Genomic DNA, 20,620 nt, shown 5'->3' on the forward strand with positions numbered 1-20,620 from the left:
GTGTCAAACTGGGTTAACCCTGTGATGCTCCAGACGTGTGCCTTGAAGGACACCATGCACAGCACCACCTCAGTGACCTGTGCCCCGACTCTGCCAATTCCTGGACCTCACAGAAAGCTGGGAGGAGGCAGTAGGAAAAGCTGCATAAACAAAGGGCTACACGATTAATGTTTACTCTGTGAGCCTGAAGAGCCAGTCTGGTGAGTCTGTTTGGAAATGACTATGAGTTATTAGCTGGATCAAAGCCTTACCTGCAAGGAGGTCATTAATCATCCCTAAGGAAAACTGATGCTATTTGGCTGAGAAAAGCTGTCTGAAGGATATCAAGATGGGAATAACCCCTTGCCATCATTTCAGTGTGATTAATATCTGAAAAAAAATATGCTTAATCATTAAGCCAAATGAATTTACAATGTTGCTTTTGGAAAAATAGGATAGTCTCCTGTCTCAGCACTCAGAGCAGTGTACTGGCATTGGCACTGGACAAGAATTTGTTTGTTTGGCTTATCACTTATTGCGTGTGTGCTTGGAGCTCTGGGTACAGAGAGGTTGCTGAATGAGCCAGCAGGCGGTGAGAGAGCTCCGTGTTACTGCTCTTCGTCCACACAGCACCTCAAATCTTTGTGGCGCTGCTCCTGGAAGGTGCTGAACATCATTGCTCTGTACAGAGGACAGTCTGCAGCCACCTATCCTTGTGAAGCATCTCCTGCCTGGGTAAGGGGACCTTTTCTATGTCAATCTTCTTCCACTGATATACCCAGGTGTGATTATTGACATCGAGGTAACAACTACTAAGTCAGGGTCTTGGGGATCTTTTCCTCTTTACCAGGAGGAATCTATCACAATCTCACTCCACTAGTGACAAGCTCTCAGAGTGGACAATTTTGCTTAACTTGTGTTTTGACATCAATTGTGATTATCTGGAAGGATGGTGGCTGGGAAATACCCTTCTAACTGCAGCCTGAAGTGGGAAGGAGCAAAGAGGTGGAAGGGCTTGCTGCTGCTGCTGCACAGGGAAGTAGAAATATCTGTATGGGAGGGAGATTTGGGGACTTGTGTGAAAGGGCCTCTCCATTCTACACCAATACTTCTGGGATGCCATGCTAAGTTTTAGTAAGGGAGTATACTGAGAAATGACAGTAAGCTGCAATAATAACCAGGTACCACTGATTATGAGATGACAGTAACATTCCTGCTTTTCTGCACTACACTTTCAAGAAATGAAAAATAGCTATCTTGAACTAGAGATAGCTGCTTACAGAGTGACAGGAAGCATTGAAAACCACCATATCATTTCTGTGTCAATGAAATATTGGTTCTAGCAACATATTTCTTACATATTTGTTCACTCAAACTTAGGATTAATTATAATCCTATAATTAATTGTAATTATTTAGGACACCCTTTTAATCAAGGTAAAAGCATGCTAATTCTGCTGAGGTTCCAATGAAGTGAAGGTACCATCACTTTGTAACCAAGTGAGGGTGCTACTCTTTACCCTGAGGTACTAATAGAAACACAAAGTAGGGGACCATCTCTACCCTAGATTGTTTACATTTCCAAATAACAAGAGAAACAGAGCCAGTAATGCTTTCCCCCCGCCTCCTTTATCCTATTGTTTTAGTTCCGCTCTTATTTTCCTTTAATCAGTCTATTTCCTCCTGCTTAAACACTTACTGTGTCCCAAAGAGGATACTCAGCCAAACTATTTGAGCTGGTTCTTGCATTTCTTGTAGTTAATAAGCTACCATCAAAGAGTGTTTTTATTAAAGAGATAAACCTGCCTACATTTAAAAATCCTTCTAAACAATGTTGGCAATGTTTATGATATCCCATAAATGGAATAAGGACCATAACAAAATAAATCTCTTATATTGTGGACCTTAAACCTTGTTCCAAGTTATAGGTTATAAAATAAGGGGCAATTAGCAATGAAATACTAAGCTATAAAGTAATAATAGATTTTTTTTCCCCGTGATTGTATAGTTCTTCAGTAGTATTATGTGATAAATAGAGAAATAGTTGAATGGATTGACTAGATATAGTAGACCTATTTTTAGTCTCACTTGTGCTATTCTAATTCAGGAATAAACTCCAATGTGAAACACTTGAAGCTAAGATAAATGAAGACAGGATTCATGTAAAAACAGTATTATCTTAAATAAATTAAAACAAACATTTAATTCCCCCCAAATTCTGCATTTCATTTGCAAATGAGTTTTTACACCTTAATCAAGTGAAGATTAAAGGAAAGGAAATAAAAGGAAAGGTCTTTGTAAGGCACTGAGACAGGATCTGGATCTCCCTTATTACTTACTACCTTATTATGCTTATTACTGAATTTGACCATGTCAGTAGAGGTTCTTTCAAAATGGGAAGAGGACTTTAAGGCTAGAAATTTGCATGCAGACACAAGCACCTAAAATTGATTACAAATTCAGCAGTTCTCCCTTCTGCTATGGGAGATGTGGCAGCAAGAAGATGGTGAGGCTATCCATATCTAAGTACAAATACTGCACATCCCAAAGTTCTTTCCTCCAAACCGTTTTGCCATGAAAAGAGCAAGAGCCAGCGGAGCTGTCTTTCCAGGAAGAATATTTTTATGCCCATGTTTATCTGATTGCAAACCAATTAACAGAAAATTATCTTAGGTAAATACTGAATTGCTCCTCCTCACAGGGTACAAAAGGCAATATTACTTCCTGGTTAAAGGGCTTTGCCTTAACAGAAATGTGTCCTTTTCTTTTTCCACTTTTCAAGACAAAGCAAAATCCACCTATTTTCGCTCAGTCCTCCAATGTACTACTGTAAAGCAGCAACAGTTACCAGCAATGCTGAAGTGCTTTCTGGCACTGGGATTCCTGTTGGGGTACTGGACTTTCAGGAGGGAAAAGGAGATGGGAAAATTTCTCATGACTTGATGTGTTATTGATTTGGCTATCCTGATTTCATTATTATATGATAGAGAGGCAGAAGTGAACATCTAAACCCAAAATTAATCTTTAACTTAAAACTATGTCTTTATTAACTGCAGAACTTTTAAGTACAATTGAGATAAAATGTCCCTGTTCTGCAGGTGAAAGATACCTTTCCAGTTCAAGCTCTCACCATCAGCAACAAAGGCAGCTAGAGATAAGGACGTTCTTTTAAAATATCATCTGTATTACAGCACAACAGAACTGATAAGCAGGGTCTCACTTTTTCCCTAAAGGGTTGGCTTGAGCATGGGCAGGGCTGGTCTTTGCTGCTCTCCAAAACACCATTCAGGCAACTGATGCTGCAACACTTTAAGAGCTGACTGCTGAACATAGCACTGGGTGTTGCAGTGTCACCTGCCAGCAAGTACAGAGCTTGCCTATGCTTCCCACCAAACATTTTCATTACAAAGTCTCTTGATTTGGATGATACTTCTTTAGTAATCTTCAAATGCAGTCAGGTGCTGTGAGCTAGTATTCATTCCCCTGCGGGTGTCTGGATGCCTGCAGCTCCTGGTCATTAGGACAACAGTGGCTGCACGTGGCCAGGGCTGGGCTTGAGAACTGCCACAGCTGTCCTCCTTCTCCAAGGACCTCACTCAGCTGGAGAGGTGACTGTGGCTTGATTGCCTGCTTCCACCAATGGTATGCCAATTATCAACGAGTATTGTTAAAGGAAGTTAACTGAGATAATGGGGGTATTTTTTAACTTCCTTGACGGTGATTGCTTAGAGGGAATGTTCCTTTCAGTGGAGTCCACCATTGATTTACTAAATTAGTTCCTACTGCCATAAACATCTTTATTTCCTTTTGTGTCAAATGTACTTTATGTTATTTGCAAACCAGATGAGTCCTGACTCAGGACTAGTTTTTCTAGTCAGTCTAGTTTTTCTCTGGGGTGTTTGCAACCCAATGTTCAGTTTTCGTTGGCACCCTCCTCCCTGCACCCACTTGAAACGCTGTGTGGCAGGGAGGGAAGCACATGAAGCACATGCTTCAGGAGAGACAAGGATGCCTTCAAAGCACGTTAAGGAGCTACTTCTTAAATATTTGTTAGTTTAGTTGATATTTTATCAGAGAATCAACTTGGATTTCTTGTTAAATCACCACAGAAGAACACTAAGTTTTCTTTTAACAGTGCTTAACGACATGGGAGGAAGTGAGACAAAAAATGTTCTTACTACTAAGGAACAAAGGAAGAGAAAGTGCACAACTGACTGTCATGTATTATTTCTAAAAATAGGCATACTACATTTTTTTATAGAGCAGCAACTGCTCCTTAAAATGACATCAAATAAAATACACTTGACATTGAACACTGAAGTCTTTGTTTGATATCCCCCCCAACTATCATTCTTTCAAATCATTTTTCCCCTCCTCATGACACCGAGATATTTCAGCTTTGCCTGAAATCTTTCTACAGCTTTATTAAACCGGCTCCCTTTTTGACATGAGTTGTTCCAGTTGCAATCCAAACACTCCTGAGCAGCACTTTGTGTATGAGTAGTGCATTAACATGAAGTTCCACCAGCTACTCAACCTCCCTCCCTCCTTCTACTACAGCAAAATATAGCTGTTACCTAATTTCTTGTTTGAATTATTAATATTTTGTGCGCTCTGCTGCTTGGTATCTCTTCACATTCATTTTCCAAACTTTGCCTCTGTTCCTTACTTTTGTTTATGAACAAAAGTATTTTTGTGATATTCTATGATCTTTTCTTGAAGTTTGATCTGTTTTGAAAATATCACAGAATATTTCCTAATTTCCCTAGGATATTTTGCTTGGCTGGTTGGGATTTTTTTCCTTCACAGCATTTTAGCTTCCTTGTTTCATTTTCTTAAACAGTTAAATGCTAATGAAACATGACAAAGACATACGTCTCTTGTCTGCATTTTTCCAGGTCATTTGCACGTAACTGAGTCAAAAAGAGAAAGACACCAGCACCACAGCAGACATCCTCTGTAAAATCAAGCAGCCCTTTTGTGCTTCTGACATTAAAAGGTACGTATTTATTCAAGTCACCATAAGGTGATATATATATAAATATACTAATTTTTTTAGAGTGAAAGTGCATAGAATTCAGCAGTATCAAAGATTTGAATAGAAGGAGGGGAAATCATATGTGATGGAGATATTGATATTTAAATCCACTGCATGATTGCAATTGGTGCCTCTAGCAGCCATGTTCTGACCTCTGTTATGATCTTCCTTGTTCAAGCATGGCATAACCAAAAGATCTATTTTTTTTTATGTAAGTGAACCTGAGAAGCCTGTCAGGTTTTCTACAGTAAGGTTAAAGGAGGGTGCATTCAGTGGCCTCTGTTGTAAATGTTTTCAGACTGAGGTTTGGAAATTACGAGGTAGAAAAATGAGTGAAATATGTGTGAAACTGAGGCATCCACCCAGCTTTGTGCCAAATGAAGATAATGGTCCTGATGCCTCTCTAGATGAACAGCTGATGGAAATCCTGGGATCTCTTGACTGTGGCAAAACTAGGTTTCATCCCACCTTCAGATGAATGCTCTCTGTACCATTCCTGCTGCTGTCACTTTCTTCTGGAGGTGCAGTGCCTTGCACTTTTCCAGAGCCCCTCACAAATGCACCCATCATGGTCCCATCATCTCCTCAGTTCATGTGGGAGCCAGCTCCCCTCTGCAAGACCCACCTCCCAGGTGAAATACACTACATCAGTCAAAAGGACCACCCTGAAGGTAAACTTTTCTCTCCTGGGACACACTGGAGACTGCACAGCATTGCACAAGCATAGCCATTGCCTGGTCCCCCAAAAGCACACAGTGACAAAAAGAGAAGCAAACAACATGAATGGCCTGTGCACTCAGCTTTTACCTAACTCTGATCATCTTCAAGTACCTTGAACCCCTTTTGAATGTGACCTGCAAAGTCTTGGCTCAGATGCCCTCCTGTATATACCCTGGGTAGGCATTGCCCCAGCAAGTGCCAGTGTCTTGTCTTTGCCAGGAAACTCAGGGTCCCACTCACCAGGGTTCTGTTACCACCACCCCAGTCTGGGGCTTGTGTTCTTCCCTCCTCTGCCCTGTGCAGCCTGGGAAGCCCTCCTGACCATGCCTGTGGTCCACATTTCTACTACTTACTGCTCTTTGTAAAATGGGCTTCAGCTGACAAATATTTGCAGCCACTTGCACAGTCCAAGGATGGAAGAAATAGCCAGATTGCGGGGTTTAAGTTTAGGGTGCTTGTTGCAGAATTCCTGTTCTTGAGCCTTACCTGCAGAATCTCAATCCAAGGGTGACTGTAACCTAAATTATCAAAACTTCATTCTCAACCACGTCTTTGTTACTAAATCCCAGAAACTACTTTGTCTCGCCTAAAGTGCCCAGATTTTTTCCATGCTTGCTTCTAAAATTCCTGAATAATCACTTTTGCTTTAGAACAAATTGTTGCTGCTGTGACTGGTGATGAAAATATTTGAAGGGGATTGTTGATTAGAGCCATATCTCGGAGGTAGGGTTTACTGTTTTATGGAGAAAACAATACAAGAAGAAAATGATACTTTGACCATCACTAAAGGTTGGGGTTTAGTATTTTAAAAATATTTCTATGTTTAAATGATACCGCTAAATTTAATCTCTCTGTCCTAAAAACCACCTCCAAATTTGGATTTTCTTGGCTTGGTTAACAAGTCTTCTCCAAAACAGTGCTTTGCAGCTTCACTCTCCTGCAAATTCAGCATTTGGTCTCTTTCAATACCAGTGTTTCCAGTGTCAAGAGATGTCAGGAACTGAACACTGGGAAATATATCTGCTGTCAGAGGCCTTCTCAAAGCTTCACTTCAGAAAGTGAGGTAAGCCTTGTAACCTTGCTTCTGAGGGAAGGTTGGAAAATGGAGCCCATCCTTCATACAGCCAGGATCTCCAGCCAAAGTGAACATTTCCCTCATCTTGTTCATCATGCTTGGGTTTTCAATCTTCCTTCTCTGTCAGAGAAACATAATTGAAATTATTAATATTACCATAGCCTATCACCTTAGCAATGCAACAAAGTTAAGGAGTTATGGATGGACCTGCAACCGTACCTTTTGTTATTATTATAGAATATATTTAGAAAAGCATTGGTTTTGGCCTTGGAGTCCATCCTATCACAGCCTGATACAGCAGCTGTTCTGAATTTTGCCAGACCAAGTATTTAGCCATCCAACAATTACTCTGCTAATACCAATTCAAGACACTACAGCAACAGCTTCAAGCAAACATGAAAGGAAAACTGGAGGAATAAGAAAAACACATTTTAAAATCTTGTAAAAAAGAAAAAGATGGCAGAGAGGTTTGCAGGTACTAAATGACTTCTGCACTTATCGAGTGTTTCAGTATTGTCACTGTTCTTAACCAACCACAAAAGCTATTTGTTTTCTAATACTCTCCAGCATCAGGCTTGTTTTCCCTTATTCACATAAAATATGGAATATGTGTCAGTCAATCAATTCTTCTGCCTTCTTTTGGCAGTCCGGAGGGAAAATCATGTCCTGGGCTGCAGCATCATCAGCTGGGCAAGGGAGAGGATTGTTTCACTCTCTTTTGCACTGGAGTGGCCTCACCTCAAGTGCTGTGTGCAGTTTTGGGTACCACAGTATAAGAAAGATATGAAACCATTGGAGAGCATCCAAAGTAGGATTATGAAGATAGTGAAGGGCTTTGAGGCCATGTGAGGAGCACCTGAGGTAACTTGTTCTGTTCAGCCTGGAGGAGACTGAGGGGAAGCCTCATTGCAGTTACAACTTCCCCTTCCCCCAGCTGAAGAGGAACAGCAGGCACTGATCTCTTCTCTCTGGTGACCAGGGACAGGACCCGAGGGAATGGCCTGAAGTTGTGTCAGGGGAGGTTTAGGCTGGATATCAGGAAAAGGTTCTTCACCCAGAGGGTGGCTGGACACTGGAAGAGGCTCCCTGGGGAAGTGGTCACAGCAGCAGCCTGGCAGAGTTTGAGGAGCGTTTGGACAGTGCTCTCAGGCACATGGTGTGATCTTGGGGCTGTCCTGTGCAAATTCCGGAGTCGGACTCAATGATCTGTGTGGATCCCTTCCATTTCAGGATATTCTATGATTCTGGAAATGAAAAAAAAGATGAGTCCTCTGGGTTGTTGGTATTTGCAAGTCTTGCCCCTTAATTGCCAAGGTTGTCTTCCCAGAACTTACAATTTGATGCTTGTGTACTGAAAAACTGATGCAACAAATGTTTCTTTAGAAAATGTTACCCCTAAGTTATTTACAAAGCTGAAACTAAAGATGTTCACTCTTTGGTCATTTTTTCAATTTTTTCTTTCAGCAACTTGACTGTGATTCAATTGAAGTTTTTATGTCTATATATGACTATGAATCAATATGAAGTTTTACTCTTTCTCCTGTCTTGAGGAGATTAAATGAGACTTAAATAAGCTCAGCACTTTGTGTCTCTGCTTTCTAGTGCTGAAAAGAAATGTATACTGCAGGATGTCTGTAATGTTGAATTTTATCCTTATCTTCCAGGTAGCATCCATTTCAGCCCTGTGCTGCTCTCGAAGGCAGTAATGTCCTCCTCATCATCTTCATTGCTGGAAATGGAGATCTTCCAGTATATTGATGCACATCAAAGTGATTTTATCAAGGTAGGAGCTATATTGCAGTGAAATGATGAACACAGAGCTGGTGCCCCAGAGACCTGGGCTCCTCTGGCTGGAGGAGTGCCTGTCACAAAGGTAATGTGCAGGGTTCCAGGTCTGGCATCAGGAGTGCAATATGCACTTTACACAGCAAGGCTGCAAGGGGACAAACTGCTGGGGACCCCTGGGGTGAAGGAGGGATTTGCATTGACTTCCACAAAAGAGATGGTTCTGGGTATCCTTTGAGTGTGTTCAGAGAGAGGCTCCACTAAGTCAGAATGCACCTGCATGGGCATGCAAGTCAGATAGGATGCTCACTCTCTGTCTTTGCTTCAGAACTGAGTTTTTTAGCTTTGCTCTTTACAAGGAGAGGAGTCTTGGTCCCACACTGGTTTGTGCTTTCATTTCCATCAGCCCACTGTGAAAATACAGAAACATAATCAGTCCAGTCAGTATCAGTTACACTTTGAATCTATGAGCACTTCTGAATCCACACGAGGAGCACCAAGGTAAGCTGTACATAATGCAATTTCTATAATGCAAACTAGTCAGCATCTAGTCTACCTCCTCTTTCACTGGAGTTTAGATCCAAGGTTGACAATGTGAATGCCTAAGTGTGAGCACCCTCCCTGTTTAAAAAGTCAGGAATCTCAACCCTGGGGAGACATCTAAGCGATTCTTCTCTATCCTGAAACTTTAGATATGATAATGCTGTGATGACAGAGAAAGAAAATCATCTACCAGTGTGAGATTTCTGGTACAAGGGCCAAGGACAACAACGTTCTGGATCACCTAATTGCACATTTCTTCCTGCGCAGGATCTGAAGGAATGGGTGGCTGTGGAAAGCGATTCTGTTCAGCCACATCTGAGAAAAGAAGTAATGCGAATGATGGCTCTGGCAGCAGACAGACTTGCAGCACTGGGAGCCACTGTTAATTTAGTGAACTTGGGGTCACATCAGGTGCTTATCTGATTCTTGGACTTAAAACATCGTATCTATACATGGGTCTACCTATTGCATTCAGTGTTATGTACATGTATGTTATGACATAGAGTTATTTTTTGAAAGCTAGATACAAATTAATCAATAGTCCTGCATGATACCTGCTGAAATCAGGTCTGGGAACTGAGAGCATACTGGGAACCACACAGGCAATCCAAATGCAAATTGATGTTCTCTGCATAGAAGGGAGTTTGATGCATTTAACTGGAAGGAAGCAGTTTGCAAAAGTAAAAAGACTGAGTTTTTTACTGGGGCTCATTTTAAAATTTTTGTCTGTAATCAACCATGAGAACTAATGCATCATTTGTCACTGAACTTTCTTGATGAGGGAGGTTTTTCTTAACAAGGAAAATGTTGTCAGACAGAAAAGGTTAGCTACCTAGAGCATCATCACTAGTATTCAGAGCTTCTGACAAATGATCCAAGCTATTTTCTTTCATTGTTGGAAAGCAATAGGGAAGAATTAATCTCTGAGAGAACTTAGTCTCTAATTTACTTTCCTTACTGTAGCCATGGGCTCTTTTCTGCCTTGGGCTGTTACATTTCTACTCTAACAGGAATTTAAAGGTTCAATTATAGTGATTCTCTTTCCTTTTCTCTGAGGCTTTTGGTGAGGATTCTGATTCTTAGCACAAGGATCTGGCAGTATAGCAACACTAGTATTTCAGGTTGTGTCATTTGATAGTTGTAGAGAATGCAATTGGGCCGTGTGGAGCTCTGTTCTGCATAGAGCCACATTAGAGGATTAGCCTTAACCTGTTTTTAAGACAGTGTGACATAGCTACTCCCTCCTACCAGCAACATTTTTTTTAGTTTCTCTATTTGAGCTTACAGGCCTCCTGCCCTCTCTGTCTGTGGTGAAATCAAACCTCAAACTAATTTGTGTGGCTTTTGACTATTCAGTGTCACAATAGGCTTCATAGCACAAGGTTACCTCTGTTGTCTCCAGTGCTGAGACATGAGATCTTGGTAAGGAGGGCATTTATGACAATAAAATGTTAGAAGAACTCTGCAAAATCCAGCAGGAAATAAACAGTTGAGGAGAAAAGTCTTAGTTTCTCTAAACAGCTTAAAACTGGATGTAGTCAGATTTATGCACTTAATCAAATCAAAATCAATTGAGTGTAGAAATATTTTCAATACTAAGAATTCTAAAAATCTAAACTAAGATTTTTTGTACATTTGCAAGTTTTAGGTTTGGTTTCCTTAGATGCCTTTTCTTAACCTTTCTTCACAGCTGCCTGATGGCCAAGTCCTCCCACTGCCTTCTGTGATTCTTGGGGAGCTGGGGAAGGATCCACAAAACCCCACTGTGTGTTTCTATGGTCATGTGGATGTGCAGCCTGCCAAGAAGGAAGATGGATGGAACACTGACCCCTACACACTGACTGAAATAGATGGTGTGCATCTTTTCATAAGTTTTGAATCATTATTTGAATACATGACCAAGGTTCTGATTGGAAGATGAGTTCCTGTATATTTAACCAAAACATGAGGACTTCTCCTGTGGAAATCTTTGGGATGTGTCCAGCAGCTTTCAGCTTTGATGATTGTTCTGTAACTAGTGAGTCCCACCAGTGACTGCCTAATATTTGGTGTGGAAAAGCAATATGAGGTTAAAGATGCTTTATAAAGTATTCAATAGAGAATCCACTTCTGCTTAGAAGTTCTTACAGGATTTTTGCATCAACCATTATCCTCCCTTGCACCTCCTGCTCTTGCTTCATGCCACTTTTGTACTTCCACCTGCCATGCTGGAGCTAAGGAGCATTTGCTCGGAAGGAAGTGAGTACAGTACCCCTAAATGTAATTATCCTTCCAGCATAGCTAGCTGACTGAAGGAACAAAAACAACGGATAGAGGGTCAGCAGATGAGTAAGGCCTCAGAAATCCTGATTCCCAGGCTATAACCACTGAGTTGCCCTTTCTCATTATCTGGGATAAATTCTCAACAGCCATACTGGTGTGATTCTTCTGCCGTTTTCCAGGATATATCCAGCGGGGACTACTACAGAAGTTTATACACAGGGGCATATTTCAGTTTCATGTACAGTCACAACTGTACATGATGTACAGCTGGAAAAGGAGTTACATACTTAGACTTGTAGCTTAGTGTTTCTGCATTTCATGGCATATATCTGTAGGGATTTTGCTGCTTGTTACCTGGTCTGAATGATGTGTCCGGAGGCTGTGTATTGTGCAAACCCTTCAGGAATATCTGGTATGAACAAACAGTTCCTGAGAAAAAAAGTGAAACTTAAAAATTCAGCAAAAACCACAACATGATGCATATAAAAGGAAGGAAAGGGGAGAAAAAAGGGTACCAGTCCATTAGGGAGCAATTGAACACCTGATTTAAAATGAGTCAGTGAAATCCTGACACTTTTGACACTTCTCTCCATCACTTAAGCTTCTGTGGCAACTGGAATTTGCCAATTACATTGAAGTGATGAGGGAAAATTCAAAGATTGCTTAAAAACTTTACTCTTTTCTTTTTAAGGAAACCTCTATGGGCGTGGAGCAACAGACAATAAGGGACCTGTCCTAGCTTGGATAAATGCAGTGGAAACATTTAGAGCCTTGAAATTTGTAGGTATCAATGAGGACTTCTCTATTATTATTGCTAATTTTTATTCTTTACTATTATTTGTTATTATTTATATCTCTGGAGGGATGTATTTACATTCCTGAGTAAGATGAGACCTCTCTGTCCCAACAGACTACATACAATTTGAAATATTAGCTACTTCTGATGCAAGGGCATCAGAGTAAGGACACTTACGGCACTGGTCCCACTCCAGTAAGAATTTATCTTTGAGCGTTTCTGTTTTGAATAGTCTGCAATGTAAATACAGTCTTGCTGCTATTGCCCTGCAGAGGAAAACCCACGGGGAAGCATTCAATATGTATTACATACATTACAGAACTCTGATACCCTGTTTTCTTGAGAGCTTTTAAAATGGTAAAATAACAGACATTACAGAATACTCATGAAATCTCATCTCTGGTGATACATTCTGCTAATCTTTGGTGTTGCCTGGTCTGCCTATGAGATACCTTCAATTTATGTGTCTGCATGAAAAGAATATGCATCTAAAAATGTTCATCCAGAATGGGCTGTTATGTCACCAACAGATTAGATTTATCAAAGCAAATACTTTGAATGGGTGTGTTCACCAAGTACAAATGCAATCACTCAGAGTCTGATGAATTTCTGAGGTCAGACATTTGCCTAAATTACTGCAATGACCAGCATAGTCATCTTCAAATAATTTAATAATTTTGGAGTAATTTTACCCCCAAAATAAAGGTAAACCAAAATATATTTTAGGCATGTAACTGGGTTAACTATCATTCCTTATGGTGAATTTGCATGACATATTCTGTTAATGTGCTGAGAAACAGATTTCTGTCTCTTGTATGACATTATGGCACAAACAGAGCATTAAGTCTTGAGTTTTTTCAAGTCCCCTTACAACCTTCTGGAAAACATGTTTTTCTTCCATCTATAGTACTGAATTGACCTTGGTCTCTCTTAAGCACTACACATTTGCCTAAAGAATAGTTGTTCTAAGTGGATATGATTATGGTCTGACATTTTCCTAGTTTTTAAAATCACTAATAACTATCATGGTATTTTAACAAGCAAGCGAAAAGGACTTTTAGTCATTTGAAACCTCTCTCTAGAAAACAGCACAGACCATCAAACAATATTCATTAACAGTTTGTTTCTAAAATTTCTGTGGCCAGCTGATGCTCCATCAGTGAACCCATCCCTGATGCAGGTTCATTTAATTTTACACATTCATTCTTGCCTTTAATCTGAGTATTGAATCAAAAGAGAAAACATCTTAAAACTTCTAATGAGAAAATGAATTGTAATAGGAAACTAAGTTGGAATTTATGTTCCCTATGGGATGTGTCAGCATTTTCAACTCCCACTATTCCATAATAAAAGTTCTCCAAATTACTCTTGGAAATGTGTCCTTATCAACCAACAGGCTTGCAAATTTATGAGTGCTAAAAAGACAATTATAGTAGAGTCACTGACAACATTTTTTTCACCATGTAAGTCTGGTGATAGACAATGTCGGGAAAACCACAGCCAGTAGCTCCCACGTGGGCAGTAACAGTGGAAATATAAGAGGCAGGAATTTTCTGTGGAAATGCAATTGCTATTACACAGTTAGAATTTCCAGAGCAATTACAATATTGAATAGCACTGAGAGAAAGCCCATTTAATGAGATATTCCAGCAAATTTTCTGAAAACACAAAGAAGAAGAAAAAAAGACATCACCTTTTCTCCTTTAAAAATGAAAAGTAGATAAAAACATGAGGAAAAGAACAAGTTTTTCTGGGAACCTATATGTGTTTATCACTAGCTTTTCTAATAAAGCAAGCTATATATCCTACATACTCATCCTACATCTTTCTTATCCTAACACAATTTGTACAGCAAAACAATCTGCTCCTAATTTTAAAGCCTCTTTTTTAAAAAAAAAAATTAAAATGCTTGTTTCTTACTCAGACTTTTCAAATTTTTATGTAGGTTATGCCAGTGAACTTCAAGTTTGTAATTGAAGGCATGGAAGAAGCAGGATCCTTGGGGCTAGAGAAGCTACTTGAGGAAGAAAACCAGAGGTTCTTCTCTGATGTTGATTATATTGTAATTTCAGACAACCTGTGGCTCAGCAACAAAAAGCCTGCCCTTACCTATGGCTGTCGGGGAAACGCCTGCTTCTTTGTGGAGGTGAAGGACACAGGTTCACTTGAACTGAGCCTCTGACAGACATCAATGATGTAGCTGTACTTACATCTGCATGCAGAGAAAGACTGAAGCAGAAAGCTTAATATTCACAAGTACAGAGCTATCTTCTGCATCCCTTTTGGCTTCTGCAGGTTTCCTTCCTCATTTCAGTTCAATTAGCATGATTCACTTCCATTAACTTTTCTTCACTCATTTTGTCCCTTGATCCCTTTCTTATCCCATTACTCTCCTGCCACTCTTCCAGCCTCTTCTCATCCTCCCCTGTGCACATCAAATCTGTTCTTGTGCACCACCGTCCCTACACCTGCCTCTCCAACTCTCTCCAAAAACATCTCTTCTGCTACTCTGCCCTTTTGCAGCGGATACTGCTTAGTGCAATGAATCAGCCTAAAGGGACTCAGTTTAGCTGGATCTCTGGGTTTAAAAGCCACACAAAATTTTTGTAACCATTGGCAGAAGCAAATAAAAGTTCACTGTAGCCAATGTGCTATATTTAGCAGGCAATGTGAGCTACTGTGAAATAAAGATGAGAAATTTCTCATCTGGAAATTCTTCCTGATGAAGCATAAAAGGAATTCAGAGAGAAGATTAAAAAACTTGAGAACTAAAGAAAAATCTGCATTAACCTTTATGTCTGAAAAAGAATGAATTTTTTTTAACTGAAAAAGCCTTGGCAGCCTTGATTCAATTCTTCTAAGTCTTGGTTAAGAAAAATGATGCTATTAAAACATCAAAAATGATCTCTCCCTGCTAGTAGACAGTTAGCTGTAATGAGGTTTTGAGAAGAATAAACAAGTTCTTTGCAGGAAAATATTTTATGATAAACCCAAGTATGAAAATGTGTCTGGAAAGAGAACCCATTTAATAACTCAAATGCCTCTATTCTAAAGCCTTGTTATTCAAGAGACCTATAAATTTTTATTTGTTGCAATCTTGAATTAAGGTTGGACATATATTCTTAATATCAAACAAGATTAATTTTTGCCTTTTAAAAGAAGATTTTGCATTAAATAAAAAGGGTAGACAACTCGAAGAATTTATTCTTTAATGTTACAAACAGTTAATAATATGCAAATGTTTAATGTATGGTGTCTTTAATCTTACTGAAGCAAAAGAGGGAGTGGAGGAGGACCCTTGCTCTCAGATGTGTGAGTGCTACACACAGCTGAATTTCTCTCTTTGGTGGTTGACAACAGAGCTCCATCTTCTCTGCCAAAGCAGATTGTTCCTGACATGATATTTTCCATTTAATAATTAAAAAAAACCCCAACATATAATGTTCATTTGTGATCTTGTTTAAAAAAACTGGAGCCACCAGTCACTGTGGAAAACAAACACAGAAGAATAAGGTAGCGAGTATTTACATGTAACCAGTGCTTTTGGTTCAGGTTGAATGTGGCAGCAAGGACCTTCACTCTGGAACTTTTGGAGGCATCATTCACGAGCCGCTGCTGGACCTGATAGCTCTGCTGGGTAAGAGCACACATCATTGCTGGGGAGCGCTGCCCAGGAGCAGCCTAATGAAGGGCAGGGCCACGTTTAATTGTTGTAAGGCAAGTCTCATTGAAGAAAGACCCCAGGCTTCCAAACCTGAACACAACTCTGGTGGTGGCAGCTGAGGAAGGGAATGTCCCCAGTAAAGCCAGGACTTCAGACATGTTAAGCTGATGTCAGTCACACACATCTAAGGATTACAGGCAATTTTAATACATACACACATAGTGAAACATGACTTTTTAATACTGATTTGTATCCCAGGAGGATGATGTTTTCATGTCAGCTGGGCTGACACATCACACACTATGCACAAACAGCAGCTCAATGGTTTTCTTAATAAATATGCAAATATATCAAGTTAGGTGTTGCAACTTGGCAGATGCATACAGCTGTTAGGCTTACTAATTTGGTAAAGAGCTAGGTAGAAGGGAGAAGGTGTTATGATTGCCAAGGGGAAGAAATAGGCTCACTTATACTGATATCTACATCTTATTTTGTAGACAGCCTTGTGGATTCCACAGGTCATATTCAGATCCCTGGAATCTACGAGAGTGTTGCTGCCCTGACGGAGGAAGAAAGGAAATTATATGAATCAATTGAATTTGATCTAGAGGAACATAGAAAAAACTGTGGTGTGAAAAAATTCCTTTATGGCACCAAGGTAACAGAATCTGTATGAATACTCAGCAGAAAGAATTTACATCACCTACTTGTAGCACTTATGTATAAAGCCAAACTGAAAGATGTTTTCAGTCAATGGCAGGCTCAAAATAAAACAAAGGAGCACTGAGAAGTAAAAGGTAAATAAAATGTCTGCTGAAAATATAGGGCACTGCATCTGGGGAAAGTGATCTGAAATATCAATAATCAATTAAAAGAAATAATGCAAAACTAACAGTATAAGTCTTCCTTCCTTGCCTACCCCTTCTTACCCCCTAAGCCTAATCAGCCAAATAAAACATGCATTAAAATGCCTACATTTAGGTTACATAGTAGGAAAGAAGTTGTATTCAGCTTTGAAAAAATGGGAGGAAGCTTTAGGCAGATATGTAAGGTGGCTTTTATTTAACACAGACTTTGATGTCTGCCAAGCTTGCCATAAAAAGCATCCAAAGCTACAAGTCTCTCCTTACCAGCAATTAAAAATTATATCCTAAATAAAAAAATAGCAGGTAAGGGCTGGCTTGGAAAGATCTCTCTGCACAGGAGTAGAAGCTGGGAGAGAGGAGTTGATTAAATTTTTATCACTAACACAGCTATTCTGGTGTAGGCTCTGCTAACATGGATGCTTTTATTTCCCTGAAAAAGCTTTCAAATTAGCTGAAGCTAGACTAGAATCTAAGTAAGAATCAGTAATACAAAAGTATAATTCACCTACACTATCTGAGTTTTGCTACTTTATCTATGAGGATGAACTGATGTTAATTTTATGTGTAAATAAAGGTCTAGCCTCATAAAACTGAAGGAAAGCAGCAGCACCCAGAGGTTCTGCATGAAGACCAGTTTATAATTTATGTATTTCTCCTATTTTCCTTAGAATAATAATCATAATATTTTGCTTCCCCTCTGAATCTTCTCCAGCAAAACCTGGTTACTGATAATTATAATCTTTCCTATGGTGTTATTTAGTATTCATTAGTAGAATTTCTTCACTGGTATAATCTGGGATGGATCTGGCTGCATGGTTTCTCCAGTGATAAGTTCTGGGATAAAGAGGCAATTAGATCAGAAGCTGTTCTGGTACTACTTTGCACTAGGAAAATTTACTTCCAAGATTTTTCAAACAATGTTCTATTTTTCTTATTTTTAATGAAAAACTGTTCCCATTTAAATCTTTCTATGACTGAAAGTAGTAGTATTTTTTAAAAATGAAAATACATGTGCATGAGTTGAAATTAAAAATCAAATATCTTAAAAATACAGGGGTCTCCAGATAGAAATTTTCGGATGGAAACATCTTGTTTATATCAATTGTGGCTGGCTTCAGTGTCATCCCTCACATTTTAAAACTTTTTTTTAAAGGAAGAAATACTTCTACACCTGTGGCGTTACCCCTCTCTCTCTATTCACGGGATTGAAGGAGCTTTCCATGAACAAGGCATTAAAACAGTCATTCCAGCAAAAGTAATTGGCAAATTCTCAATCCGTCAGGTCCCCCACATGGACCTTTCAGTTGTGAAAAAACAGGTAAGAGACAAATCCTTTTTTTGCCCACTACTGTGTAAACTAAGTCCCTTCTTAGCACCTCACAAATCCAGACTTGTAGTAAACTGAATGTTTTCAGCACTTATCTGTTTCCAAGAGAAGTAGGAATGTGGGTATAAGCTTGAGTTGCAAGATGAAAAGTATTTTTTTTTGAAAAGTATTTTCCCTACAGGTGGTGAAACACTTGGAGGGTGTCTTTTCCAAGAGGAACAGTCCAAACAAACTGAAAGTGTCCATGCCTTTGGGTGCAAAGCCCTGGCTTGCAGATGTTAATGATCTGCTATATAAAGCAGCAAGATGGGCAATAAAAACAGGTGTGTTCCTTTCTTTTTTTTTCTTTTTCCGATTCTTAGTGTGTTTGCAAGTGTGCAGAGGCATTGTGCTCAACAGTAGGGCAAAACAGACTTCCCAATTCAGTGCTGCAGCCTCTTACCCTTATAAATCTCATTGATTTTGATAGAACATCAATATCTTCCATACCTTACTGAATTTTGATATGTTTCATAGGAGTAGCCAAAAGGCCTCATTTACTTATTTTTGTATTGATAAAAAACAAGAGGTTTATAGAGCAGAGCTGATTTGTGAAATCAATTTGCTATACACTCAAACCCATTTCTACTCGGCAGGTCTTAGCATCATCTCTTTGCTTAATTACATGATAGGAGAAAATAGCACCTGAATTACACCTATTTATTAATTCATTTTCCCCATGTATTTCAGTTTTTGGAGAAGATCCAGATTTCATTCGTGATGGCTCAACGATTCCTGTTGCCAGAATGTTTCAGACTGTAACACAGAAAAGTGTGATGATGCTTCCCATTGGAGCAGCTGATGATGGGGAGCATTCCCAGAATGAGAAAATAAGCAGGTTTCTTTCATTTGTCTGTTTCAGCTATTAGAGAAGGGGGGAGAACTGAAGTCCCTTGGTACCCATGAATGAGCATGCCCAGATGGGAAGCTTTGCTGTGCATTGCACAGCCCAAACCTACTTTGTCCAGCACACTAGCTGCTGTGCTAAGCAGAAAGTAAAATTCCCAGTCTAACACATACCATTATACACTTTTCATGGGGTGTCTACTCAGTCTTTAAATTCATCACATTGGCAATTTTCACTTCACTAGCAATGAAATTTGCCACTGGTCTGAAAGACAATGGTGCGGATGGACACTCTACCGTCGCAGCATCTATTTTTAACTGTGCCAGTCACAGACACTCATGGTTATGTAAGGATTTTGGTGGTTTTCAGTATAAACGGCTATAAAGATTTATTTATAGTCCAGGGACCATAACTAGCATTATTGTAAAAAAACCAGCTTAAACTTGTCACTGATGTTCATTGTTGGAGGCATCATGGTAAGCCACTATTTAGTGTGTTGCCTGAACACTTGTAGAGGCTCTGAGTCAGCTCATGCTGAACTCTGGAAAGAGGAGACTCCTACAATAATTCTCAAATTACTTTTGGTCTCCCCTCACTAAAGCCTCAACAATGCTATTGCTACAGGTAATACCAATTTGGGGATGTAAACTTGAAAAAGGTTTTCTGAAGTAAATCCAGAGGAGTACGAAATTGAAGGACGTCCAGCATTTCTGTGCACTGGGTAATTTTTGGGGGTTACCAATCTTGCAGATTTCTCCAAAGACTCAAAAAACTTCACTGGACTGTGTTCCTAATTTTAAGAAAAGCACAGCCTGACAAGGCTTCATTGTGTTTCTTTCCTTCTTCACAGACACAACTATATTGAAGGAACCAAATTGTTTGCAGCATTTTTCCTGGAGATATCAAAGCTACATCGGAACTTACATGAAACTTCCCACACAGAGGCTATCAACTGACAGATCATATAAAAAAAAATCAGCAAAGCTCTTCCTTAAGCTTTCTAACTTGTATAAAACATATAAATCACATATTCAGTGGCTGTCAATTGGTGGGAAAAAAAAAATAAATGTGCTATTTCTTGGCATACTACTAAATGACATGCATTTGTGATATGGTTCATCAAGTGATCTTATCCCCTAATGCTGTAAAATAGGGTTAGGGATAATTCATTCTTACTGAATGGAACATGATACATTTTAGTTTTAAACTTCAGGACAAAGGGAATTTATACATCTATTTTATCAACATGATTTTATTTCTGTTTTGTAGTTTCACTCTTCATGCTGCCTAGCTCACATTCAAGTTTCTGAATATGAGCAATATGCACTGTAGTTTCCTCCTAACTATATACAAAATTATACTTATGTAATTATTTGAAGAAAGATTTACTATCAAATTAATCTCTTTCCTTCTCCTTCAAAGAAGGTTTTAAACAGGAAGTGCAATGAAATGTTCTTCTTGAGTTCGATGTGAAGACTTGCCTAATAATATCTATTTATGGATATAATCACTGAGGTAAGTAGAACTGCAACAATAAATAAACATTTCCAGGTCAGGATTCTCTCTTCCCTCTCATCCAAATCACCTCTTGCTGTGTTGTGACCAGTTTTAAGAATCACCTAATAATGTCTTCTTCATTTGACATTCTTTCCTTTCCATACAATAGAAAGAAAGTTTTGT

The 20,620-nt window shown here is 39.3% G+C and overlaps 1 protein-coding gene across 6 annotated transcripts in view; it reads left to right on the top strand.

Moving 5' to 3' along the window:
- Window positions 1-432: 432 nt before the first annotated feature.
- CNDP1 (carnosine dipeptidase 1) overlaps window positions 433-20,620 on the top strand; it is a 30,504-nt gene continuing 10,316 nt past the window's right edge. For 4 of the 6 annotated variants that reach the window (XM_088064860.1, XM_088064853.1, XM_088064844.1 and 1 more), the window contains exons 1-13: window positions 434-714; window positions 4,877-4,977; window positions 8,476-8,594; window positions 9,407-9,550; window positions 10,830-10,992; window positions 12,093-12,181; window positions 14,143-14,343; window positions 15,750-15,834; window positions 16,359-16,519; window positions 17,881-18,045; window positions 18,236-18,377; window positions 18,784-18,931; window positions 19,791-20,455. In XM_088064860.1, the coding sequence (XP_087920986.1) occupies window positions 8,517-8,594; window positions 9,407-9,550; window positions 10,830-10,992; window positions 12,093-12,181; window positions 14,143-14,343; window positions 15,750-15,834; window positions 16,359-16,519; window positions 17,881-18,045; window positions 18,236-18,377; window positions 18,784-18,931; window positions 19,791-19,896 (1,482 nt within the window). In that variant the 5' untranslated portion in view covers window positions 434-714; window positions 4,877-4,977; window positions 8,476-8,516 and the 3' untranslated portion in view covers window positions 19,897-20,455. Of the gene's footprint in view, window positions 715-4,876; window positions 4,978-6,653; window positions 6,800-8,475; window positions 8,595-9,406; window positions 9,551-10,829; window positions 10,993-12,092; window positions 12,182-14,142; window positions 14,344-15,749; window positions 15,835-16,358; window positions 16,520-17,880; window positions 18,046-18,235; window positions 18,378-18,783; window positions 18,932-19,790; window positions 20,456-20,620 lie in introns of all 6 variants that reach the window. The other 2 variants (XM_088064872.1, XM_088064866.1) reach the window with 2 other exon arrangements.

This window comes from Pseudopodoces humilis, chromosome 1 (genome assembly GCF_049639895.1).
Source record: "Pseudopodoces humilis isolate 2021_Gansu_Grassland_sample_001 chromosome 1, ASM4963989v1, whole genome shotgun sequence".
NCBI lineage: Eukaryota > Metazoa > Chordata > Aves > Passeriformes > Paridae > Pseudopodoces > Pseudopodoces humilis.